General features: G+C 47.8%; 3 protein-coding genes across 3 annotated transcripts; 2 read left to right on the forward strand and 1 right to left on the reverse strand.

Moving 5' to 3' along the window:
- The first annotated feature begins 1,803 nt into the window (after window positions 1–1,803).
- LOC123429561 lies at window positions 1,804–3,394 on the forward strand. Its single transcript, XM_045113586.1, has 3 exons — window positions 1,804–2,367; window positions 2,881–2,967; window positions 3,092–3,394. The coding sequence occupies exons 1-3, from the start codon at window positions 2,077–2,079 to the stop codon at window positions 3,296–3,298; spliced, it is 585 nt and encodes a 194-aa protein (XP_044969521.1). The 5' UTR covers window positions 1,804–2,076; the 3' UTR covers window positions 3,299–3,394.
- On the forward strand, window positions 3,305–5,525 carry LOC123425467 (31 kDa ribonucleoprotein, chloroplastic-like; the record flags this gene model as incomplete). The annotated part of the gene is made up of 4 exons (XM_045109171.1): window positions 3,305–3,442; window positions 4,002–4,103; window positions 4,639–4,932; window positions 5,068–5,525. Coding segments are annotated over 4 exons (648 nt in total), but the record flags the coding sequence as incomplete, so codon positions are not given.
- Window positions 5,526–12,083: 6,558 nt separating this feature from the next.
- LOC123425468 lies at window positions 12,084–22,456 on the reverse strand. The gene is made up of 2 exons (XM_045109172.1): window positions 21,785–22,456; window positions 12,084–12,503 (listed from the first exon to the last, which is right to left on the reverse strand). Exons 1-2 carry the CDS (start codon window positions 22,454–22,456, stop codon window positions 12,084–12,086), a joined length of 1,092 nt encoding a protein of 363 aa, XP_044965107.1.
- Window positions 22,457–27,076: the final 4,620 nt, after the last annotated feature.

Here is a 27,076-nt window from a genome sequence, read left to right on the forward strand (position 1 = left end):
CTGAGTGCTTCTCCCTCGAATGAGAGATAGGTGGAGGGGTATATATAGTCAGTCCCCAAAATCCAACTGTTACCCCTAAAGTGACCAACTTGATGACACCAAAGTCATGAACTCGATGGTACCGACTTGCACTAAAGGTAGCAACTTTTGAATCTCAGTGGAACCGATATACACAACTCGATGACACCGAAAATGTGGCTAGCGGTCAGATGACACAACTCTGTGACACCGATACCCAAACTCGGAAATTCCGATTTTGTGTACCGAGGCAACAGAAAGTTGGTCACCTCAACTCGGTAGCACCGATACAGTTACGGTTGCACCAATTTGGTGGCATTGGCTAGGGTTCTGTCTGGGATGAAAATCGGTAGGGCCGAATTGAAAAACTTGGTGGCATCGATTTTGTATATGAGGCTTTGGACAGGATGGTTATATGGGAAAAATGATTGAGTATTTTTGGTGGCTATCTCTGAGCAATTGAGCAACCAGTTCATTTTAATACCTCGCCCCATTTTAATAGTATTGTCTTTCCTATGGACTCAAAAGTGATTTCTCACAAATATAAAATGAATAGTCTTCTAGCTTGAAGCTTGGGCCAATCTTATTCCTTTCTTGCATGAAGGGGCATCTCCACATAAGTCTTTAGCCAATGCATCTTTTGAAATTTTCTGAAATATACTTGGATAAACATATAAGTCCAATGATGCATATGTTGTGATCAGTTATCAAAACCATCCTAGGGAGCAATTGTGTTTTCATCAGGCCGACGTGGTGGACACGCCCACTCGCGCCCGAGCCTCCTCATATCAACCTCAGATTTAGGCTAGATATGAGGAAGGTCGGTCAACCCCGGCTTTTGAGGCTGGTTTGAGGGGCACGGGTGGGTGGGGTATTTTTGACCTCTCGAACGTTTGAGGGGTGTTTAAGGTGCCTAGCTGTATATGCTTTAACATATGTAATATATATGTAATCATCTTATGATAGAGTCGGGGAAACAAAAATGACTAGAAAATTGTCTTATAACATGAAGAGAAAAAGAATCTATGCCAGCCAGTACTCCAAAGGGTGGCGAGCAGTGCCCGGGCCCTCCCCACATCCAAATTCCCCTATTACTATGCGTATGAACATTGACATTTTTTTATTGTTCTCTGCAGCCGAACCCTCAGCATTTTCTGCGGGACTCTAATCCAGGTGGGTAGTGTGCCCGAGTGGCGGAACTAGTGGAGAATCAGGGGAAGAGAGAAAATATGCACCTTTGGAGGGGCCAAATGGCAAAAATATTTTAAATTTAAGGCTCTTATTATTATTTTTCTTACAGATTATATGCTACACCCAGCATTGCGTGTAGCTCCGTCTTTCGTGTGCGTGCAGGCCAACGGAGCAATTATTTGTGCCCATCTTATGATATTTGACAAATAAATTAGATACATCCGTTTCAGTGATAATCAATACTCCCTCCGTCTTAAATTTTTTGTCTTAGATTTGTCTAGATACGAATGCATCTAGTCATGTTTTAGTATTTAGATACATCTTTTTTTAGACAAATTTAAAACAAGAATTTTGGGACGGAAGGAGTATGTAATTTGACTGAAAAATTATCGTATGATATGTCTGTGAATTGTTTCGAGGAGTAGAAATGAGTATAGTACCCGTAGTGCAGAACGACGCTACAAAATTCGAAATTGCAAAAGACTGGATCGGTCGGGCGGGCGAAAGCAGGCCTCCTCTGACGTGTGGGTCCCGCCAAACCAACAACGGATACTCCTGCTCTGCTCCTCCAAAATCTCCGGCTTTGGGCAGCCGCTTCCACAGTTCCACTTTCCCCTCCTGCCGCCGCCTACACCCATTTCATTCGTGTGCCTGCCGTTGCCCCTCCCCACTTCCCGCCGGTAATAGAACCCTTGAGCCACCTCAGCGGCGGCGACGGCGTCCCACCAACCCGCCGCCGGTCGACCTGGTGCTGCATTGCAGCTCTGCGAGAGAGAGAGAGGATTTGGGGAACCTGTCTCCATTGTCGTACCCAGGAGAGCCGCCGCGCCGCGTTTGAGCTCTTTCTAGGAGGGTTGGGGGGTTCGGATGGGGCCGGCTCGCGATGTGGTGGACATCAGCTCCGACGAGGAGGAGGGCTTCCGCAGGCTTTCCGCCGACCCGCTCGGGTGGGTCTCCAAACTTTTCGACCGCGTCGTGGCCATCGGCGACTCGCCCGAGCCACCTCAGAAGAAGGACGGATCCGACGGCGTCGGCGAGGCTGAGGCAGCAGATCAAGACTGCGTGGTCCTCGACGGCGACCCCGACAGGCCTGTCGCCGTTGCGGGTGAGATGGGGGCTGCCTCGGATGAGCCGGAGATTGTCGCGGTGAAAGGCCAGGTATTTGTTTCTTGTTCCATAGAAGAAGTAGCACCTTCGTAGGCAGGCTACATGTAGCGCAGAGATCACCAGGTTGCTCATTTATTTTTGACTCAAATTGTATCTAACTTGTTAAAGATGCAGTCTTTTCTTGGATCTAATACTTATAAAAGATGTCTGCTTAAATAGATACACTGTGCCATGTCATCCTGCTCTTACTGTATACGAGTTTCCGTGGTTTTTGACTTAATTTCAAATTCGACAAAGATAATTTTGGAGCTTTTTCATAGAAATTATACCATTGAAAAAATAGCACGCTATAGTGCCGCTTAATAGCATGCTAGCACGCTATAGTGTGTAGAGACTTTTCTCACTAAATTGATAGTGTACAATGTCTCGTTAATAATATATTTTCAGAGACGGCGTTATTTTGTATACCGCGTTATTTTTTTCCCATGGATTATACTACTAGAGTTTGCCTGCAGTAGCATTCCCTCGATCATTTATTTATTGACATCGGCTATCTTTCTGCAGATAGCATGCAGGGACTTCCCTCACGCACGACATTCATGTTCTGAATTTCCCTTCAGCACTACTTTACACGTAAAGCATTGCAGCAAGGTACGCAACTAGCAAACATTTTCATCTCCTGATGCTCTTGACAACATCTCAATAATACAGTGTTTACATTAACGCGACAATGGAGGTTTTCAGTGTGATTTTGTTGCTGTTTTCCACAATGCAGTGTTACTGTTTTGTCTGTGATGCTCCAGCTCCATGCAACAATTGGGATAAAGGTCTCTCGAATGATGATCATTGCCATGCTACGGACAAGGAAACAAAGTGGAAAACTCTGAGGAAACTGTTAAAGTTAAACAATCTGGCAGCATCTCATTCAGAAAGGCACTCGAATGCTCTGTACCCAACAACGTCGTCACTGGAACGACAGTAGGAGTGCACATCGGAGGACGACGATGGGGAGTATTTCGAGCCGGAGGAGGAGGCCACGGTGTATGTCGGGAACCTACCCTATTACACTGATAGTGAGTACCTTGCCCAGCTCTTCAAGTATGCCGGAACAGTCGATTCCTCGGAGGTGAGCCTTCTTAGCTCTTCACTGTCCTTGTCCCATATACTATGAAAAAAGTGTCTCAAAATCCTGATTCCTTAATAATGTGTACATAACTGCAATTGGCCCTGTATCTACTGTATCAACACCAGACAGTCTAGACTTCCCCTTTGATTGTAGCTCCATCAATTTACAGGGTTGAACAACAAAAACTGGCCCTGCAATTTTTTATGGGATTTAAGAGGATGAATTTCCCACATTGTGATTCTGTTAATTAGAACCTATTATCGGATTTACGTGTATCTTCTCACTTTGATTGACCATTACTTGTTAGTTTGTTGTGGCGTGCAGTTGTACCTTCTTAATAAACTCCGAAGCATGTACATGCTTTTCTTATGAAGACAGCATGCACTGCTTCAGTTCTTCACCTTCTCTAGGCAGTCCATGTGTTATGCGATTTGTTCCATCAGTGTTCCTTTTGTTTGGGAATGTCCATCAGCATTGGGAGGACGTTGGACAATACAGTTATCAGGATATTTTGTTTATTCTTTGTTCTAAAACACATTTCTACTTTGCGGCTGTGCAGATCATTTACAACAAGGAAACAGGGCAGAGCCGTGGGTTTGGGTTCATCACGATGAGTACTGTTGAGCAGGCTGAGAAGGCTGTGGAGATATTCCATGGCAGTGTGAGTAAATTTGATACACGATAACTTGATGGGGCTATTTTCCTATAACTTTTCTGAACTTATTTGAGCTAGATTTCTCATGGGATGAATGGAATGATAATGAGCAGCTCCTAGGATGCAATGCTGCAGTTACTTACCTTTCTTTGTGGGATGTGGCATTGGTTTATCATTCTTAGTTAGTTTGGATATAGTGCATGGCAGTGCCCTTTTTGGTTCCTGATTTGGGGAACACCCATATCTGAAGCCTACCCAATCGGCCTCTTCAGTCTAATACTCCCTCCGTCCCAAAATAACTGTCTCAACTTTGTACTAGTAGCTCTAATACAATGTTGTAATAAGCTTAAGACACTTATTTTGGAACGGAGGGAGTAGTAACTTAGGTTTACTTGGTTATTCTTTCACATGGTATGTACATGAATGTCCTTTGATGCAATCCGTTTCTTGTAGTTGTAGGTGTACTTGAGTTCACCATTATGTGTAATTCATATGCTACTATAGAAAATACCCTGACTTGCCTTGAATGTGGACATTTCAGGAGCTGGATGGCAGGCTTATGACTGTGAACAGGGCATGTGTTTCTAGAACTGCACGGGTCGAAGAAAGACGATCACCCCGCCGATCCGGGTCTTCCACGTCCGTCAAAATCTACGTGGGTCATCTGCCATACGAAGTGGACGACTCTCGCTTAAGGTGGCTGTTCAGCAGGTACGTCGATGTTGAAGTCATCTATGACTACGGAGGAGCGGGTTGGCGCTCCCGGGGATTCGGTTTCGTCACCATGGCAACGCGGGAGGAACCAGACGACGCGATTTGGGATCTCGACAAACAGGTCAGTGCATGGCTAGTAGCTGGAATGATGCTACATTCTTATCCTGATCGAGTGTATGATGAATTATTCGGAAAAAACAGGAAGTGTATGATGAATTCATGATACAATTTTGCATGTCCGATTTGAGTTGTGCAGGTATGGAGGGGGCGTGAACTGGGCGTGGAAGTTGCGAAAGAGGAGATGCGGGGTTGGACAGCAGGACTTGGGTCCAGATTCAGGCATGCAGGGCACTTGCTTCCTGTTTTCTGAAAGAAAACAAGGTTGTAATCTCGCGCCAATCGATTGATGCACACAGCCAGCCATATGGCATTACTTTTCTTTTCATGATCCATGACAGAATGACGTCCTAAAAACTCTGTATTTGTCATTTTTTTATCAAATTGGCGGCTGTTTTCATGCCTAAAACGCTGTATTTGGGGCTGAGTGGGTATTTTGCTATCTACCTATCTATCCTCCTGTAAACAGAACCTCAACATCCGAGGGCGTGAACTAGAGCCAAGAGAGACAGCCTGGCGACGCTACTACAGATTCCACAATGTTATGCCTAAGCAAGCTACATAGAGCTATTATAATACTCAAGTGCATTTCTCATAGTTTTCTTCCATGGTTTGTTACGGTTCTTGTTACCGTAAAAACAGCCCGCAGCTAAATCAGACAACTGATTTTGTTTGCCAGATTGACCTATCAAATGTTTCTATTCCAAAATGGAGAATTTCCCTATAGATCGCCTTGGGTGTAATGCTTAAATCTTTTAAGTAATAAAAGTCTTTTATCAAAAAAATAAAATGTGACACCCTTGTTTGCAATCACCATGCCTACTTCCCCGTTGTTGCTCGCTGCTACGGCATGAGGAATCCCCGGCGGCCTCTTGAGCTTGCGTTGGTTTTCCTTGAAGAGGAAAGGGTGATGCAGCACAGGAGCAGTAAGTATTTCTCTCAGTTTGAGAACCAAGGTATCAATCCAGTAGGAGAATCAAGCCAAGTGTCCAGAGTACATGCGCAAACATAAACGAGCTTCCACCCAACGCTATAAAGGGGTTGTCAATCCCTTCAAGATTGATTGCAAAGTGAGATCTGAAGGCGGAAAGTGCAACGAAGTAAAAGTGAAAGACTGAAAATATGGTGTGGAGTAGACCCGGGGGCCATAGTGTTCACTAGAGGCTTCTCTCAAAATAGCAAATATTACGGTGGGTGAACGAATTACTGTCAAGCAATTGATAGAACCGCGCAAAGTCATGACGATATCTAAGGCAATGATCATACATATAGGCATCAAGTCTGAGACAAGTAGACCGATACTTTCTGCATCTACTACTATTACTCCACACATCGACCGCTATCCAGCATGCATATAGTGTATTGAGTTCACGACGAACAGAGTAACGCCTTAAGCAAGATGACATGATGTAGAGGGATAAACTCAAACCAATGATGTAAACCCCATCTTTTTACCCTTGATGGCAACAACACGGTGCGTGCCTCGCTACCCCTTCTGTCACTAGGTGAGGTCAGCGCACGGTATGAACCCAAAACCAAGCACTTCTCCCATTGCAAGAATCATAGATCAAGTTGGACAAACAAAACCCACAACTCGAAGAGAATTACAAGGATATGAAATCATGCATAAGAGAGATCAGAAGAAACTCAAATAAGATTCATAGATAATCTGACCATAAATCCACAATTCATCGGATCTCGACAGACACACCGCAAAAGAAGATTACATCGGATAGATCTCCATGAAGATCATGGAGAACTTTGTATTGAAGATCCAAGAGAGAGAAGAAGCCATCTAACTACTAGCTTTGGACCCGTAGGTCTATGGTGAACTACTCACGCATCATCGGAGAGGTCATCGTGTTGATGAAGAAGCCCTCCGTATCCGAATCCCCCCCCTCCGGCAGGGCACCAGAACGTGCCCCAGATGGGATCTTGCGGAGACAGAAGCTTGCGGCGGCGGAAAAGTATTTTTGTGGATCTCTCGCACAGTTTTGGATTTTCCTGAATTTATAGGCGGAAGAGGTAGGGCAGACGTGCCATAGGGGGCCCACAAGCCTGCTAGGCGCGGGCCCCCTTGGCCGCAGCTAGGGGGCTTGTGGGGTCCCCTGGTGGCCCTTGTTGGGGAACGTCGCATGGGAAACAAAAAATTTCCTACGCGCACGAAGACCTATCATGGTGATGTCCATCTATGAGAGGGATTTCAGATCTACGTACCCTTGTAGATCGCACAACAGAAGCTTTAATAAACGTGGTTGATGTAGTGGAACGTCCTCACGTCCCTCGATCCGCCCCGAGAACCGTCCCATGAACCGTCCCGCGATCCGTCCCACGATCCGCTCCGATCTAGTGCCGAACGGACGACACCTCCGCGTTCAGCACACGTACAGCTCGGCAATGATCTCAGCCTTCTTGATCCAGCAAGAGAGACGGAGAGGTAGATGAGTTCTCCGGCAGCGTGCCGGTGCTCCGGAGGTTGGTGGTGATCTAATCTCAGCAGGGCTCCGCCCGAGCTCCGGAGAAACGCGATCTAAAGGAAAAACCGTGGAGGTATGTGATCGGGCTGCCGTGGCAAAGTTGTCTCAAATCAGACCTAAAACCTTCATATATATAGGTGGGAGGGGAGGGGCCTTGCCTTGGGGCTCAAGGAGCCCCAAGGGGTTTGGCCGAAGCAAGGGGGGAAGTTCTCCCCTTCCAATCATAGTCCAACTAGGATTGGAAGGTGGAGTCCTTCTCCACTTTCCCACTTCCCCTTTTTTTCTTTGATTTTTATTTCTCCTGCGCATAGGGCTTCTTGGGCTGTCCCACCAGCCCACTAAGGGCTGGTGTGGCACCCCTAAGGCCTATGGGCTTCACCCGGGTGGGCTTGCCCCCCGGTGAACATCCGGAACCAATTCGTCATTCCCGGTACATTCCCGGTAACTCTGAAAACCTTCCGGTAATCAAATGAGGTCATCCTATATATCAATCTTCGTCTCCGGACCATTCCGGAAACCCTCGTGACGTCCGTGATCTCATCCGGGACTCCTAACAACATTCGGTAACCAACCATATAACTCAAATACACAAAAAACAACGTCGAACCTTAAGTGTGCAGACCCTGCGGGTTCGAGAACTATGTAGACATGACCCGAGGGACTCCTCGGTCAATATCCAATAGCGGGACCTAGGTGCCTATATTGGATCCTACATATTCTACGAAGATCTTATCGTTTGAACCTCAGTGCCAAGGATTCGAATAATCTCGTATATCATTCCCTTTGTCCTTCGGTATGTTACTTGCCCGAGATTCGATCATCGATATCCGCATACCTATTTCAATCTCATTTACCGGCAAGTCTCTTTACTCGTTCCGTAATACAAGATCCCGTGACTTACACTAAGTCACATTGCTTGCAAGGCTTGTGTGTGATGTTGTATTACCGAGTGGGCCCCGAGATACCTCTCCGTCAAACGGAGTGACAAATCCCAGTCTTGATCCATCCTAACTCAACGGGCACCTTCGGAGATACCCGTAGAGCATCTTTATAGTCACCCAGTTACGTTGTGACGTTTGATACAAACAAGGCATTCCTCCGGTGCGAGTGAGTTATATGATCTTATGGTCATAGGAATAAATACTTGACACGCAGAAAACAGTAGCAACAAAATGACACGATCAACATGCTACGTTTATTAGTTTGGCTCAAGTCCATCACATGATTCTCCTAATGATGTGATCCCGTTATCAAGTAACAACACTTGCCTATGGCCAGGAAACCTTGACCATCTTTGATCAACGAGCTAGTCAACTAGAGGCTTACTAGGGACAGTTATTTGTCTATGTATCCACACAAGTATCGTGTTTCCAATCAATACAATTATAGCATGGATAATAAACGATTATCATGAACAAAGAAATATAATAATAACCAATTTATTATTGCCTCTAGGGTATATTTCCAACAGCCCCTGCCTTGGTTCTCACGTCTTGTGCGTATCTTCTGTTCCGGAAAAAATCTTTTCGGAAGTTTTATTCCGTTTGGACACCGTTCAAAATCCTCCTCTGAAAAGGGTCAAAAACACGGAAAAAACAGGAACTGGCACTTGACACTGACTTGATAAGTTAGTCCCAAAAAAGATATAAAAGGCATACAAAACATCCAAAGTTTGACAAGATAATAGCATGGAACCATAAAAAATTATAGATACGTTGGAGACGTATCACTCGTCCATGTCGCTTTTGCTATACCCCTCTTCCCCTACACGCCGCTGCAACACCCCTACCCCATGGCTCCTCCTCGGAAGACTCCTTGCAAACATGCCAATGCCGCGCGAGAAGTTGATGCTTCATAAACAATGACGCCGCATGCCTTTAATGATGATTGGTACTCCCTCCATCCGAAATTATTTGTCGCAGAAATGTATACAAATGGATATATTTAGAATTAAAGTACATCTAGATATATCCATTCCTATGACAAGTATTTTCGGACGGAGGGAGTATATGTCATTTGTCGGATTCGACTGAATTCAAAATATTGCGTACAGACCGTGTCGTGTGAGGGGGCCGTGGGCCCGCAACTACAATGTCGTGACAGCAGATTATAGTTCTTGACCATTTGTGTTCGACGGACTTCAGGTCTTCAGTACGTCACCACTGTCGAGTGTTCTTTCATCAAAGCTTGGAAGTTAGAGCCATATGCATGAATCCATAGTTTAAAAAATCGAACCGATGATTGAATTGCCACGGGTTCAGGTTTTCACCTATCAGACTGTCGGTTCATCGGTTTGCTGTCCGGTTTTTCACACCATAAATAATACATTTTATATACTAGTGGTGTACTAAATAGATGTAAAATACAATCATCTATTTAAATTTGATAAAAAAGTTGACTAGTCAAAATGGTTATTGTATTAAAAGTGCAAGTTACATGCCTATATCTAGCATCCGGGGTTTGAATTCCCTTTGACGTAGGTTACTTTTTATTTTTATGTATGGCACTGGTCAAGCCGCTGGTTTTATACCTTTGGTTCATGTAAACACGGTCCGGTTTACATAGTTTTTTCCGTTCAACTGCAGGTCGGTTTTTTTAGCTTAAAAACCAAAAGGGACGTCAGTTTCAGGTTTTTTTCGATCTGACCGCCGGTCCGATCCCATCTTTTAAACTACGATGAATCTTCCGAAGACAAAGACGTGTTTTAGCGTGAATGGGCTTACGCATGCGTAGAGGGGCCAAACGGCTCGGCACATACTCGCACACGGCGGGAGTCACTAGTTAGTGAGAGCTCTTTCGGAAACCTTCCAGCGAGTACTTCCGCGTGTAGCCACTTGGCGCGTTCTCAGTAGCCGCCACATGTCACGCTCTGAACGCTTCTTTCGGATTTCATTTTTTTCTATTTTTCCACACGCGTTTTCGTTTTTTAGATTGTTTTTTCTTTTATCTTTTGGTGTTTTGGTTTTTCATCGGTCTTTTTTAGCCTTTTGATGCCAATTTTTTTATCGAAAAAACACGTTTTCTATTTTTTTCGTGAGAGACACGGTTTTAATTAATTTCATGGGAGGCATGGTTTTGCCTTCGCGAGAGACACGGTGTGTGGAACAAAAAAACGTATTTTCTATTTATTTTTTTGCGAGAGACACGATTTTGCTTCGCGAGAGGCATGATTTTGCTTTCACAAGAGACACGATTTTACATTCGTGAGAGGCACGGCTGTGCCTATCGGAAAGGAAAACACGTTTTTTGTTTTTATTTTCTACGAGAGGCACATTTTTGCCTTTGTGAGAGGCACGTCTGTGCCTACCGAGAGGCACAATTTTGCTTCCGTGAGAGACACGAATTTGCCTTCGTGAGAGGCACGCTCGTGTCTCTCGAAAAGGAAAAAAAAGCAAAAAATACGCATTTTTTGTTTGTTTTTCTATAGGGAGAGGCATGGTTTTTTATCCGTTTTTTATAAAAAAATACGTCAAAACCAATCAATATGGGATTTAGTTTTGAAGATCTCAACACGAGAAAACCAAGAGTTAAAACGGTTTGAGATTTGGACCCATGATTTAGAAGATAAAACGTTTTAAAAAAGAAAAAACTCTCAGGTTACCACAAATGACAAGCATGCAATGCGTCATTTGTGGCAATTTTGACAGGTGCAAATGATCTTTGAAAGGAGTACACTCTAATTAGTGCATGTACAATGGTTGATAAGATGGTCCTATCTTAAGTCTGACATGTAATTTGGAAATGACAAAAAATATCTTATAATGTGTCACCTCTTAGCCTTATCTTCAATAACTAGATATTTCTAAAAACATGACGAGACATATTATGTTTAATCCGCTAGAATTAGAATTTATCGGCCGCGTGGAGTTCCAGTCCCAGCTCTGAGCCCCTTCAAATTCGACAGGTGCACTCGCCTTCTCGCCTCCGGTTAATAACCCCCTTTTGTCTCCGACTGATCTCCGGCCTGAGGCTGAGCGCCGCCGCAGCTCCGGGGTCCGAAGACCCTGGAAGTGGCCTGGCGCTGAATCTTCTCAAATCTTGCTATGCATTGTAGACATAGGTCGGTTCAGTTCGTCAGTTCGTGGTTCTGTGGGATGGGTACTCTGTTGTAGTGTTCAGTTAATGGCCAATTTCTGATCTAGGAAGCAGAGTTTTTTCTAGTTTCGAGCAAACCACAAATTTTAGCATTCTACATGGTTCATTCTTAGTTTAAAGTCGTTTGTGGTAAGACCCCTCGCATCCATGGCTAAAGTGGACTGTTCTTAGTCTCTTGGAAGATCGGTGCCAGTTAACGAGTGTTTAGGATCTGGACTGAAGTGGTTGCCTCGTCAGTACTCACTTACCACACCGTTTACCAGTGCCGAACAGTACCCGTTATAAGGCTTCAAATTTGAAATACGATGAGCCTGACAATGCACAACCACCATGACATCTCAAATTCAATCACAAAGCTGATTCATCATCTTTCATATATCGATGATCCTACAACACTAACACAGCCATTATTTAAGTTACCCGCATCGTCGCACACAATGTCTGCTTGTCAAATTTCATGGGATATCATTGGATTGCAATGAATAACTCACCACTGTAGCGAGCGGATGGAAAGTCCCAGTATAGACCAGTAGTACAATATCTTCTAAATGCATGTTCAGCAGACACTTTTGATGCCTCGTAGCTACTCATGGCCCATCAGTTCTTTTGCTCTAGCCACAAGAGTGGATAGAGGTATGCTGTGCTTCATGAGTCCTGCATCACCCAAGAAGAGCCTATAGTTTTCAGCCCGTGAAGGTGTACGTTCTACCAATAACAGTGCTTCCATCATCTGACAGTTCTTGAAATAGCTAGCGTTGACCGGATTAAATTCCATCATGTATATGGCATGTTCAACAATCACCCTCCTGATGCCAGGACAATGAGCACTGGGTGTCTTATTTGAGTTAAGTGCACATACAAGTCTCTTTATAAATCTTTCCTTAATCTGACCATGCCCAAGCTCTCGCGCAAAGTCTTCAGGAATGGCATTACATATTTGTGAACTAAGGCCAACAAGGACCTGTAGTTCCGCACCTTCTGCATCCATTATTCCTTCCATCACCTGTAGTGGAAATAACTAAGTTGTGTAAGCCCTAAGCCATGATTAAACTTCAGTAGTATGTACTCCTTTTTAGTTAAGTTGTAATCCATGTAGTTGCAATTTATTTATTTTATTGTGTTACCTATTTTTTTTAGAAGACACAGGAGAGCTGTGCCATTAAGATAGAGAAAAGAACAGAGAGTGGGGCAGAACCCTTGCCCCACCCACACCAAACACACACGCCACACCCACACTCCCTGAAGAAACTAACAGATAAACACCACACAAACAGAAGCACATGACCGGCACGCTCAGGGGGTGGAATAAGGTCCGGGGTGAGCGATCTTAAGAGCAGCTCGCGGAGTCCCCGGGCACCAGCCGAACACCATAGCATGCTCTCATTTGCCGCAGCCTGTAAGACCAAGGAGACACATGGGCTAGCTCCGTTAAACACACAATTGTTCCTATGCTTCCAAATCTCCCAAACGCCTAAGATGATGAGAGAATTAAGCCCTTTGTGGAATTTCTTGGGGACTCCTTTGCTTGCACTGAACCACCAGCTTGAGAAGCGAACTGCAGTAAGCTGGGGCGCAAGGGCAACCAAGCCAAGCCTTTGGATAATTGACGTTCAAACCCGCCGAGCGAAAATGCATGACGCAAGGATGTGTTGGATTGACACTTCCGCCTGATCACAAAGACGGGCCACAGGGTTCGGTGGTCCTCTCTTGGCGAGGCGATCAGCGATCCAATAATCGTTATTAATGGCAAGCGAAATAAAAACTTACAACAGCAAAGGAGCCCAGCTTTTCCAAATTCTTTTCCAAGGCTCAAATCTGATAGACCCGCGGAAGAAAGCATTGTAAGCAGACTTGCTGGAATATGAGCCCGACTTTGTGGGCTGCCATCGGTGCTGGTCAGGAATTTCTTGTTGAAGGATCAGGCCATCCACCATGTCCCAAATATGCAAGTATTCAATTAGGACTTGTACAGTGAGAGCTCCTTTTATGTCCGCAACCATCTACGATTATTCAAAGCTTGCGCAACAGTCCGATGCTTGACAGCTCTTTTTTTTTTTAAAAAAAAGGTTGAGCATTCTCTACTTTATAGTATACTAACAAAAGGGCCCGTGCGTTGCAACGGGAGAAAAAAATACCACACGCTTTTAATCTTTTTATAATCATTTTGATTTATTAAAATAATAAGCTAACTAACTAATGTAGTGAGTCCTATCATATTTTATTGAGAAATCAACCCGTCCATTGTTAATTCCACCATGATGAGAAATTGAGCGGAACAAGCAAAGCAAAACAAAGACACTAAGTGAATTGATCAATGGACTGTTATCTTATTTCACTCATGGGATAGAGAATGTGGGATCAGATGACAAACTGAAGGTGGTGTTCCATTCTCTGTCTCTACAACAAATCTTACATTCAATACATTCATTCATCAGCAAACAAATCCCCACAAAACAAAATTTCTTGCCGGTGCTTGGCACACGGTTGGAGGCATGGGGAGGGGATCTCACCAGATGATGAGTTCCTGCCGGAGGAGGGGATACGATGAGGCGAGCAAGGGTTAGGCGCCTCTATCTGGCCATAAGGAGTCGCCGTTGCCGCGCCATAACCTCGGAGTTCCCCGTGTGAGCCATGGAGGCCCGCCTCCACCTGCAAGTACTTCGCTCCACCACGCCTTATCCGCGCGCCGCCGCCGTTCTGCATCGAGCAGACACATCATCCCCAATCACTGTAGCTGTCGCGTTGATTTGATCCAGAAGCTGTGCTCGAGCGCCGAAACGGGGGCAGCAAGCGGGCAGAGGTACGACCGCGGAGGCGGGTGGGTTGAGATCGACAACAACGGTGGTTGAGGTCGGCTGCGGCGGCGAGTGGTGTGGCAGCGGCCTGGGCACAGGTCAGGGTGGACCAGGGGCGACGCGATGCGCTCGAGCGCCGCAACGGGGACAGTGAGTGGGGAGAGGTACGGCCGCGGAGGCGGGTGGGTTAAGAACAGCAGCGGTGGTGGTTGAGGCCGACCGCGGCGGCGAGTGGTGTGGCGGCGGCCTGGGCACAGGCCAGGGTGGCCCAGGGTCGACGGGAGGAGGCAATGCGTACGGGTATAATTTTTACAGCGAATCTTTTTTTCTTTTGCGTTGCAGATAAATGATGGAGCGCGGGTGGAATAACAAAAATTACAGGAGCTTTTTTATAAAAATGTCGTGGTGGGTTTTTCGACGGAAGCAATAGCCGCTTTATTATTATAGCAAAAGGGCCCATGCGTTGCAACGGGAGAAAGAAATACCACACGCTCTTAATTTATAAAAAATGGTCTATAATCTGAGAATTTGTAGTTACGACACAAATAAAGATGGTCTTATCCTACAAAAATGCAGTTTAAAATTTCACAATGCAGTTCAAAATTTCACAGGTCTTCTATTTTAACACGGCTTGCATGTAGATTTAATACGTACAAAGAATCAGTCAAGTGACCTTCAGTTTCATCTCTAATCCTGATTTTGTTGACGTGTTTATCCCCAACCCGGATGAGTACCGGTATGAAAGAAAGACAAATAATGACTTATTTATTAAGATTGCATCCTAGATAGTTTTTTTAAACGTTTAACAGATAAAATAATATCATATTTAAATTCTACATATTTTTCTAATTAAATTCCATATATAATATGTTAAATTTGGAGTTACGGTTTAAAAGATATGAGTATGAGTATTTTAAAAAACATTTAATATATATACTACGAATTTAATGTCATAAATAGTAAGAGCTTTTTTTAAAATCACCTCGGTGGATTTTCCGACGGAAGCGATAGCTTCTTTATTATTAGGTAAAGATTTCAAAACAGGCCAAAAAAGGCTTGAATGATCAAAGGTCAATTACATGATAGGCAATGTGAGCGCAACCTGTGCAGCTGGCCATAGCCAAGCCTCTGATAGAAAATAAAAAGAGAAAACCGAATAGGTAAACGGGAAGAGGTTTAAGAGAAGCGACTTGGCCACTGTGTTAAGAGTTAGTTTATCTTCCTGGCGCTTGGCTCGGAAGCTCCAATGCCTGAGGGTGTCTGAGGCTGATGCGGCAACATACGTGTCAGTCCAAACTTTCCTGCCGAATACATGCGCGTTCCTGGTGCTCCATAGTGTTACTGCACATGCGGCAAAGAATATTTGCCATAGATTGGAGCCAACTTAGCAATTGTTCAACCTTGCAACCAGCGGTCAGACCAGAACATGGTGTTCTGCCCATTGCCAATAAAAGTCTCCACAGCAACACGGAACAACGGTTATCTTAGCTATCTTAGAGTCCAAGTTATATTAGAGTCTAAGTTATCTTAGTTATTAGAGTCCAAGTTATTGAGATTATATAAACAGACGTAAACAGTTATTTCGGGATTAAGCAATAAGACAATTCTATTGCCCGGCTCCCAGAGGAGCCGGAACCCTAACCCTAGCCGCCCTACCCTAGCCGCCTCTCTCTCTCTCTCTCTCTCTCTCAGCGATGGCGCCCAACCGCCGGCGCCTGCGTCCCCAGCCGCGCCGGCTGTACTTCCACCCCTACAACCTACGCCCAGACCTGCTCGAGACCTGGTAGAACCCTAGCCTCTACCAATTTGGTATCAGATAGCTTGGGTTCGATGAGTTTGTCGGACCTTCCCATCACCACCGCCGCCGCCTTCCCCGCCACCTCGCAGCAGCCGCCGCCGCCGCACCAGTCGCCGTCGCCGGCCACCTCAGGTCCGTCCGCCTCCGGTACTACGGCCCTGGCGATCGAAGCTGCCCCCGTCCCCTCCCCGGCGGAGATGTCCTCCGCGATCCGCAACCTCACCCTGGCGGTCTCCAACCTCCGGACCTTCCTCCAGGCTCCGTACGCGGCCCCGCCACCACCGCCTCTGCCGGCGGCGCCCTTCGCGCCACGGCCCCGGCCACCGTCGCGCCCCAGGGCCTGCCGATCAACCAGGTCAGGTGGCCGTCGTCGCCGTCCCCGTTACCGACGTGGCTCGACACGCCGACCTACACGACGGCATCGCTCCAGCCGACGGTGTTGCAGCCGCCCGCCACCACCTTCGGGGGGGTTCGGCGGGTATACTGACCCGTACGCCGGGAGCTCCGTGATGCCGCAGCAACCTCCTTCCGCCGCGCTAGGCCGCCACGAGGGCGCCTACGCGGCCTCGCCACACGTGTAGCAGCCGCCTCGCTTCACCAAGCTGGAGTTCTCCACCTACGCCGGCACCGTCGACCCCCTGAACTGGCTCAATCAGTGCGATTAGTTTTTCAGGGGGCAACGGACCATGGCGTCCGATAGCACATGGATCACCTCCTACCACCTCTGTGGGAGCGCTTTCGCGACCTGTGTCTCCTTCGGTTCGCCCCCCCCCATACGTGGGAGCCGCCTGGCGAGCTCGGTCGCCTCCTCTTCACCACCTCGGTGCAGGACTTCACCGACCGCTTCCAGACGTTGGCCTGCCATGCGCCTGACGTCACGGCTCGCCAACGCGCCGAGCTCTTCATCGGCGGCCTTCCCGACCACATCCGCATCGACGTCGAGATGCGCGACCCCCAGGACCTGTAGACTGCCATGTACTACGCGCGCACATACGAGCAGCGCGCCAACGCCCTGCAGCAGACGTTCCCGGGCCGCGGCATGCGTCCCCCGACCCGCCCCGCCCCGGCGGCCGCCACCCCGACATGCCCCACCCTGCCGGCCACTACTGCGGCTGCTCCCGCGCCGACACGCACCTTCCGGCGCTTGACGTCGGCCGAGCAGCTCGAGCGGCGCCGCAAGGGCCTGTGCTTCAACTGCGACGAGCCGTATGCGCCGGGTCATACGTGCGCCCGCTTGTTCTACTTGGAGACCGTCGACGCCGCGGAGGTGGAGGCCCTCACCGCAGAGCTCGACGCCACCACACTCTTCGAGCCCGGCGTCACGACCTACGGGCCGGTCGATGCGACCGCCTTCGTCGTCTCCCTCCATGCCATGGCTGGCATCAAGACGATAAAGACGATGCTGCTTCCGGTGACAATCAACGGGGAGCGTCTCACCGCGCTCGTGGACAGGGGCTCGACGCACAACTTCCTGTCCAGGACGCCATGCGCCGCCTCGCACTCCAACCGGCGGGCTTGGAGAAGTTCAGCGTCACCGTCGCCAACGGGGACCGCCTTGCTTGCCAGGGCGTGGCGCGGCAGGTTCCCGTCCTCATCGGCGACGAGCCGTTCTCCATCGGTTGCGTCGACATCGACCTGGGCTGCTACGACTTCATCCTCGGCATCGACTTCCTGTCCACTCTCGGCCCCATCCTTTGGGACCTCAATGTGCTGTCCCTCATCTTCTGGCGCGAGGGCGGCCGTCGCGTTCAGTGGACGGGCATCGGCGGCTCCGGCGCCGCGACTCCGCAGCTCCAGTTGATGGCGGCCGCACTGGACGAGGCGCATCCCCTCCTGACCGACCTCCTGCAGCAGCACAACGACATCTTCGACGAGTCACAGGGCCTTTGTGATAGCCTGGCTTCTTAGGGATGATAGACTACTCATATCAATAAGGAATTCCTTTTTTTCCGGGAGCCCATTTGAACAGAACTCCCATGTTAAGCGTGCTTGGCTTGGAGTAGTTCTAGGATGGGTGACCGACCGTGAAGTTGATCCGGGGTGCGCATGAGTGAGGACAAAGTGCGCAGAAAAGACTAGTATTGATATGTGGGGCCAGTCTAGATCCCGCCAGGAGTAACGACCGCCGACGGGTGTGTCCGGGGCGTTACAAGTTTGGTATCAGAGCCGACCCTCGCGGTTACACGGATGTTTGCGGACAGGTGTGCAGTCATGTTGTTCATGACGTTTGTGACCCGTCGTGGTTTGCGGAAAGGTGTGCGGTCATGTTGTTCATGATGTTTGTGTCACAGACGTTTGTACCAAGAGGGAATGCTCCTGTGGCCCGACGAGGACGTCGGTTCCTCTGAGTGGTGGTGGATGTGATAGCCTGGCTTATTAGGGATGATAGACTACTCATATCAATAAGGAATTCCTTCTTTTCCGGGAGCCCATTCGAACAGAACTCCCAGGTTAAGCGTGCTTCGCTTGAAGTAGTTCTAAGATGGGTGACCGACCCGGAAGTTGATCCCGGGTGCGCATGAGTGAGGACAAAGTGCGCAGAAAAGACTAGTATTGATATGTGGGGCCAGTCTAGATCTCGCCAGGAGTAACGACCGCCGACGGGTGTGTCCCGGGCGTTACAGCCTCCATCCCCATCCCCGTCGTGGATGAGCTCTTGGACGAGCTACACGGAGCACGCTTCTTCACCAAGCTTGACCTGCGCTCGGGCTACCATCAGGTGCACGACATCGAGAAGACGGCGTTCCGCACCCACCATGGCCACTTCGAGTTCCTGGTGATGCCGTTCGGCCTCTCCAACGCGCCGGCGACCTTCCAGGCCCTGATGAACGACGTGCTCAGCCCATACTTGCGCCGCTTTGTGTTTGTTTTCTTTGATGACATTCTTATCTACAGTGCATCTTGGGCGGAGCACCTACAACACGTGGCCATCATCTTCAACGAGCTTCGAGCGCATCGTCTTCACCTCAAGCGCTCGAAGTGCTCGTTCGGCACGACCTCCGTCGCGTACCTGGGGCACGTCATCTCGGCGGACAGGGTAGCGATGGACGCGGACAAGGTCGCCGCCGTCACCGCGTGGCCGACCCCGCGGTCACCGCGGGCGCTCCGCGGCTTCTTGGGCCTCACCGGCTACTACCGGAAGTACATCCGGGACTTCGGCATCATCGCCGCACCACTGAGGCGTCTCCTTCAACGCGACGCCTTCTCCTGGGACGAGGAGGCGACTACGGCATTCGAGGCTCTTCAGCGGGCGCTCACGACGGGACCCGTCCTCCAGATGCCGGACTTCAATATGCCGTTCGTGGTGGACTGCGACGCCTCTGGCATCGGCTTCGGCGCCGTCCTCCACCAGGGCGAGGGACCGCTCGCCTTCTTCAGTCGCCCCTTCGCCGCTCGCCATCACAGGCTCGCGGCCCACGAGCGCGAGCTTATTGGGTTGGTTCAGGCGGTGCGCCATTGGCGGCCTTATCTTTGGGGCCGGTCGTTCCGTGTGCGCACGGACCACTACAGCCTCAAGTTCTTGCTAGACCAGCGCCTCTCCACCGTCCCGCAACACCAGTGGATCAGCAAGCTCTCCGGCTTCGACTTCACCGTCGAGTACCGCCCTGGCCGTCTCAACACGGTCGCCGGCGCCTTGTCCCGCCGCGACACTGAGCATGTCGCGGACAACGTCGCCACGACTGGCACTATCATGTGCATCCGCTCCGGCCATCTTTCGCCTTCATCGACGACATTCGTCGGACAACTTCATCGGCCACGGACGCGCAGGGCCTGCGCCAGCGCCTTGACGCCGGCGAGCTGACAGCGCCCTGGCGCCTGGACGAGGGGCTGCTCCTCCATGGCCGCCGCATCTTCGTGCCCGACCATGGCGACATGCGCCACCAGGTCCTGACCTTGGCGCACTCTGCAGGGCACGAGGGCGTGCAGAAGACTCTCCATCGTCTCCGTGCTGATTTTTACATCCCCGGTGATGGCGCGCTGGTCCGCGACTCGGTGCGGTCGCGCGTGACGTGCCAACGGAACAAGACGGAGACACTATGACCCGCGGGTCTACTGCAGCCGCTGGACGTACCCTCCCAGGTGTGGGCGGATATTTCCATGGACTTCATCGAGGGCCTTCCCAAGGTGGGCGTCAAGTCCGTCATCCTCACGGTGGTTGACCGCTTCTCCAAGTACGCGCACTTCATCGTCCGCCTCCACGGTTTTCCTTCGTCCATCGTCAGCGATCGTGATCCCGTGTTCACGGGACATGTCTGGCGGGATCTCTTTCGACTGGCGGGCGTGAAGCTACGCATGAGCACGGCGTTCCACCCTCAGACGGACGACCAATCCGAAGTGGTCAACAAGGTGATCGCCATGTACCTGCGCTGTGTTACTGGTGATCGTCCACGAGCTTGGGTGGACTGGTTGGCGTGGGCGGAGTACTGCTACAACACCTCCTATCACTCCGCCCTGCGCACCACGCCTTTCGAGGTGGTCTACGGGCGGCCACCTCCGGCGATACTCCCTTACGAGCCTGGGACGGCTCGGTTCGAGACGGCGGGCGACTTACTCCGCACCCGCGACGACATTCTGGCTGAGGCGCGCCAGCGTCTTCTCCAAGCACAGCAGCCGATCCGGAAGTACTATGATGCTCATCATCGCGAGGCGGAGTTCGCGGTGGGCGATTGGGTGTGGCTGCACCTCCTCCACAGGACCAGTCTCTGGACCCGCGCTCCAAGCGCAAATTGGGACCTCGCTACGCCGGTCCATTTCGTGTGCTGGAGCGTGTCGGCACACTCGCATACCGCTTGGAGCTGCCAGCTGGTTCTCGCCTCCACGACGTCTTCCATGTCGGCTTACTCAAGGCCTACCGTGGGGACCCTCCTGCAGCGATGCCGACCCTTCCTCCTACTTCGGATGGCCGCCTCCTTCCAGCTCCCGCGCAGGTGGCGAAGGTGCTGCAGGCGCAGCAGCGCCGCGGCGTCTGGCATGTCTTGGTACAGTGGGCCGGCCTGCCAGAGGAGGAAGCGACTTGGGAGAAGCTCGACGATTTCCGCCAGCAGTTTCCGGATGTTCAGCTCGAGGACGAGCTGTTTGAGAAGGCGGGGAGAGATGTTATGACCGGTACGACGTACCAACGGAGGAGGCCCAATGGGCAGGGTTAGTTACGGGCTTAGCCCAAGTTATCTTAGCTATCTTAGAGTCCAAGTTGTATTAGAGTCCAAGTTATCTTAGTTATCTTAGAGTCCAAGTTATTGAGATTATATAAACAGATGTAAACAGTTATTTTGGGATTAAGCAATAAGACAATTCTATTGACCGGCTCCCAGAGGAGCCGGAACCCTAACCCTAGCCGCCCTACCCTAGCCGCCTCTCTCTCTCTCGCAGCGACGGCGCCGAACCGCCGGCGCCTGCGTCCCCAGCCGCGCCGGCCGTACTTCCACCCCTACAACCTACGCCGGAGACCTGGTAGAACGCTAGCCTCTACCACAGGGCATGAACATAAAACTACCATCAATACTAAGAGCAAACACCTATGTGCATTTGCATGCAAACTTGCAAATATATGTCCACAGTTAGGAAAAAAATTAAGTGCTAACTTTCTACTAAACATTATGAGAAAGAAAGGGTTACAAGAAAATGTGTAAAAATTAAGTTGGAAAATCCGTCTCGATCATTGCACTACAAGTTTAAATTTGACGGGCTCACCTGTCGCAAAATGTAGGAGACCTCTTTCAGGTTTGATTTGTGAATTTCACTTCGATCACAGACATACATACTCTGCAACAGGCTTGATGCTACATACCTGTACCTGTCACCCTGGATCATAATTGCGAGTTCCTTGATGAATTCATAACCTGGTTCTGCTAACATAATCAGACAGTTATTTTCACTCTCTATTGCCAGTAATGCTAGTGCTTGCCCAGCGATCATTTGTAGTGACCAATCTGAATCTGTACTTGGCTGTGCACCTTTGCTGACAAATGCATGCACCAACTTGCTAATGATTACCCGGGTGTGCCCCATGTCCTCCTTTATATTTGCATCCACTGCAAGGTTTCTAAGGAGTTCTGCTGCCACCACCCTGAGTTCTTGGCTGCTCCCACCCTCATCCCAGATTTCTGTAAGGTTGCTCCAAAGGAAGGGATTTTTTGCAATTTTCTGACGCAAAGTTACACCAAATTTCCCTTTAGTACTCGCAAGTCTTGCCAGCAGCTTCAGCGATGAACATTTCAGCAGTGTCTTGTGTGTCTCACTAATATTTGTCATGTCAATTTTGTTGCTTGTGAACTCTACAATCTTTGAGATGAGGCCAGTTGCTTTGTTGATTTCTATACAGTTATCCAGATCAAAGCTAGCAAGCTTTTCAAGAATCAACATGCCCTGTACAGGGAGGAGATCCGGGTCGGTTGATGGCTCCTCCTCTGGAACAGACCAACGTTTTGTAATCTGTCTCCAGCATCTGAGTATATGGATGTTTTGTACATCCATATTAGCTGGCTCCTCTCTCGGAATCAAACAGTATAGTGCCATCTGTTTCAACCATTTAAGCACTGGGGAGGTCTGCTTGTTCCTGCCACCTTGCTGAATCACGTTATCTTGTTGTGGCTCAAAGCTACCAATGTCCAAAAGAGGATTCTTTATATTCTCTCCATGAACAACGTCCAAAAGTGAGACTATGAGCTTCATCGCCCCAGGTATAGGGACAACTCGAAGGTAATCAGCGAGTTCGGCTGTGACCTTCGCTGCAAATGATCTAATATCTTTATCCACTTCACTTGTCCAGCCCAACATGTTGATCAAGCAGGTCACTGTCTTCGTGTAAGTGGTGAGTTCTGATATGGCTTGAGTCTTTAGGGGCTCCTTTTTCAGAAAGCTGTGTAGCATCTTAAGCCCATAGAGCTGCATCTTGGCTGAATCTGACTTCAAAGAATCCATTGCAAATGTAATGAGGTTGGTCTTCTTTGGAGCAAGCATAGCACCTTCCATGCATCTCTCGAAGGCATATGCATAGTACAAATTGACATATTGCATTCCCGGGGGACCTCTAAATCCAACACGACGGATCAGGGATCTTCGTAGGATGAATGAGAAGATATCCAAGATGCCAGCAACAATATAGAGTATTCCTTGACCAAACACCATCACATAAAAGATTTGGAGAGATGACACAAGGTTTGTCTTGTCACCTCGTTCATTATCAACATAGTAGTCTTGTGGTATATCTTTAAGGCGCCACTCTGCCAGCACAATGCGCAACACTGCTGTTGGAATCTGGAGGTTGCCAAATGACGCTATAATTAGAGCATGTATGTTGAATATGATAATCCCATTTTTTGTGTAAACATGGTTAGAGAACATCGACATCACTGCCACAGCAAACATGCACGAGTTTGGAATAACTCGATGCCAAAATGCTATTTTGCTGCCAAGAGCCCAATTTGCTAGCTTGATGATACCTGGGAACCGCAGCCTGCTGATTGTGAGTAGGAGCACTACCACAAATAGTACCAAGTATGCTGTGCACTTGGTAATTGAGCTGGGTCTTTGAATGTTGAGATCTTCGTCTTTCCAAAACAATAGAGAGGAATAAAGCAGTAGGATAGCAACCATTGGGCCCCATAATGATATCGTGGGGCGTAATGGGTCACACATGGGTGGGATTGCAGCTTCTGGACATAGAATTGCGCCGATCACAAGTACTACCAGTGAGAAAGTCAGTATCTGTATTGCTTCATATTTGGCCCATATACCACTGATGCACAACAGAACATTGAAGAAGTATATAAGCAAGATCAGCCCATTCCAGCGAGGAGGCCTGAAAGCACCTCTCGTGCGGAAGAAAAATTGGTAATCCAGCTTGTTATTCTGGCCAAACATCCTGAATTACATTTGTATATGGTATAGTTAAAAAAAATAGACATTATACGAACAACAATTGGAATGCGACATGCTTGTATCAAAATCAAACTGACAAGTGTGAAATTTGGGACCGTGGAGTACTTGACAAGATTTTGGTACAGCTCTAGACTTCTAGTGCCCAACGTGAAAAACTTTAAAAAAACAGTTGTTTAAAGTATTTCAGATGATTTTGATCGGCTTGCCAAGGATAAAATCACCTAATTTGCAGGCTTGGAAGCCAAATCTGGGCCCTTTGCAAAATGGGAAATCATATCTGCTTTGGAACAATAATATTTGGTTCAGCGATGGGCATGTTATGTCCATGTCCAGTCCGCTAATTGCTTTTGGATCCCGATTTCCAGTGATTTCTAAATTCTGAAAACTTGAATGGTTCTATACTTCTATACAAAATACGTACTCCTATTTAATAGAATCCCACACGTATATGTGGAATAATACTACAAAGTTGCAAAGTTTCATATAGAATATATTTATTTGTGATCTGCACAAGAAAAGCAAAATAATTTGATCTACGAGTGCAAAAAGTAGAGTGCAGCGTTTTGGAGGACGAGCTCCATGGTGCTCTTTATTTAGAAAAAATTATAAAAAACCATATATTTAAGCTTCGAAAATTCTGAAAAAAATCATACATGTTCATATGGATGTGTTTTACATGTGTGTAAAGTCTGATGATAAAATCCATTATGGTGTGGGCTGCACAAAAAAGACAAATCCGTGCATTTTTATAGTGAACAGTGCATGTTCTGTTGGTGATTTCAAAATCACGATTTTGTCTTTTTTGTGTATCTCTCACCGTAATGTATATCATTTTCAAATTTTACACACATGTATTACAAATCCATATGAACGCGTATGACTCTTTTTAGATTTTTTTTTGAAACTTTAAAATATGATTTCTAATTTTTTTGAAAATCCAAAAGGCCCGGCTTCCATTTAGCATTTTTGCAAAAAGTAGCACTACTACTTTGTACTCCCTCTGCTTGACATACAGTGCAAATACATCCCCATCGCAGGAGCTGGGTGTTACCTCTTCCAGAGGGCCCTTATCTGGGTAGATCATGTTGTCTCTTGTGTGTAGCCACTCCGATCTGTCACTCAGTCTCAGTATGCCCCTTGGAACAAATTTGCTATCTCTCTGTAGCACTGCTGGTGATCGCCTTCTTCGTGATGATCAATCCTGAGTTAGGCTTTGAACTTGGTTGTACCAAGCCATGGTCGCATAGGTTGGCAAGGGGCTTTGTGGGACCTTTGTGATCGACCTTGTTGAGAGCTTGGTGTGCTTAGAACTTTGTATTCGAACCTTCACCAACAAGGAGTGGGATTTCACCAACAATCAGAATCTCGTGAAAACATGTTTCCGGTTCATTTTCCCTATCTCTCTACTACTTGCAAGTTTCACTTCCGCGCTCTTACTCTTTTGTAGACTTGCTTGTTTAGGCTGTCCTAATAAGCAACTAGAAGTAGAAAGGCTAAAATTGACTGACTAAAGGTTGAATTTATATTTGTCCGGCGTCCCCATCGGGAGCGGGGTGGACAGCCGCCGCCTCATGCTCTCCTCTGCTGCTCTCTACAAGCTGGCATGTTTTGGCGGGCGCGTCGCTCCGTTCGCTGGCTTCGTCTGGGGGGGGGGGGGGGGGGGGGGGGGGGGCGCCGTCACGGTTTCGGTTCTTCGTCTGGTTGTTGGTTCAACGACGCATTATCACTCATGATGTCCTTCTACCGTCGTCGCCGTTTATGGCGTTGGGTGTCCTGTCTGCTCTGCAGCTATGGAGACGGCTGATCACTTGATTTTCAAGTGCCCGTTAGCACGGACCTTTTGGCGGAAGGTTGGAATTGTTGTCGATGGGGCTGTTGTGCTTGTGCATGCCCTCCACCTCCTACGCCTAGGTCCGGTGGTGGACGCCGCCTCCCCTGGGACTTTCTTGCAGCTATGTTGCTGGCACCTTAATTTGAAAGTATTGGAATGCTGTTGTCTTCTTTGGGGTTGGTTGTGCTCTACCCCCAAGACTTATTTTCTTTTTGACTTTGCTTGAACCTTTCTTTCTGTCGTACTGTTGGTTGTATGATGTGGTTGCTTTATAATATAAAGTGGGGAAACAGAAAGTCATATTCTACTCCCGAACTCAAATGCTCCCTCGTGAACAGTAAAATCGAAAAAATTAGTAAGAAGTTTAAAAAATTCTGATTTTTTTATGATAAACTTTGACAAAAGTTTTATGTGCGTACCAAAATTTAGCATGTAATAACATTTGTGAAAGTCGCAGCAAAAAAATAAATCAACAGTCCAAAATGCATTCAAAACTCATTTTTAGAGCATTGATTTTGTTTATTTTTGTCATGACTTCCACAAATGTTATTTCGAACTGAAATTTTGCAAGCATACAACATATTTGTCAAAGTTTATTACAAAAAGAAATCAGAATTTTTTGAATTTTCTACATTTTTTAATTTTACTGTTTTTTTTTTAATTTTACTGTTCATGAAGGGAGCATATGAGTTCGGGAGCAAAAACTCATGTCCACCCTGCTGTTCATGAAGGAGCATATGAGCTTGGAAGCAAAAAAAAAATATTTTTTAAATTTTCTACTTCCTCCATCCAAAAATAAATGTCGCAGGCGTACTAAATTAATGTAAATTTTATACTAGATTAACAACACTTATTTTAGGACGGAGGAAGTACTATTTTTCATCTTCTAGGGCAGCAGCTGAGCCTTGCACATGTGCTTCGGTGCTTCCAAGATGACGCCCTGCTGTGGCGGGTTGGGCTGCGTGAGGAGGAGCTTGATGTGCTCTCTGGAACGGGAGTGTGTGCGCTGATGTAAAAAGTGCTTGCCTCTCTGGGTCCCCCGTCCACCCTTCTCTCTGTGTGCAATATCATGTCCGCCTTTGCTGTAACACAATCTGGGCTTGGCCCTTTTTAATGGAAATTCAGGTGGAGGAATCTCTTACCCCTGGGTGAAAATTTACGGTAAAGTCAATGTATCTTAATCTTATTGACACAACTAATATCCAAAAAACTATTAATATTTGGAGAGTAAAGGTACCCTTAAGGATCAAGGTCTTCATGTGATTCGTGCA

The sequence above is a fragment of the Hordeum vulgare genome, chromosome 2H (genome assembly GCF_904849725.1).
Source record: "Hordeum vulgare subsp. vulgare chromosome 2H, MorexV3_pseudomolecules_assembly, whole genome shotgun sequence".
Lineage (NCBI taxonomy): Eukaryota > Viridiplantae > Streptophyta > Magnoliopsida > Poales > Poaceae > Hordeum > Hordeum vulgare.

Coding starts and splice junctions, on each gene's coding strand:
- LOC123429561 (XM_045113586.1), top strand. CDS start 2,077: ATGGGGCCGGCTCGCGATGTGGTGGACATCAGCTCCGACGAGGAGGAG. Junction 2,368..2,880: donor TTGTCGCGGTGAAAGGCCAG/GTATTTGTTTCT, acceptor ATCTTTCTGCAG/ATAGCATGCAGGGACTTCCC. Junction 2,968..3,091: donor ACGTAAAGCATTGCAGCAAG/GTACGCAACTAG, acceptor TCCACAATGCAG/TGTTACTGTTTTGTCTGTGA.
- LOC123425468 (XM_045109172.1), bottom strand. CDS start 22,456: ATGTTGATTCTTGAAAAGCTTGCTAGCTTTGATCTGGATAACTGTATA. Junction 12,504..21,784: donor TCTCCTACATTTTGCGACAG/GTGAGCCCGTCA, acceptor TTTCCACTACAG/GTGATGGAAGGAATAATGGA.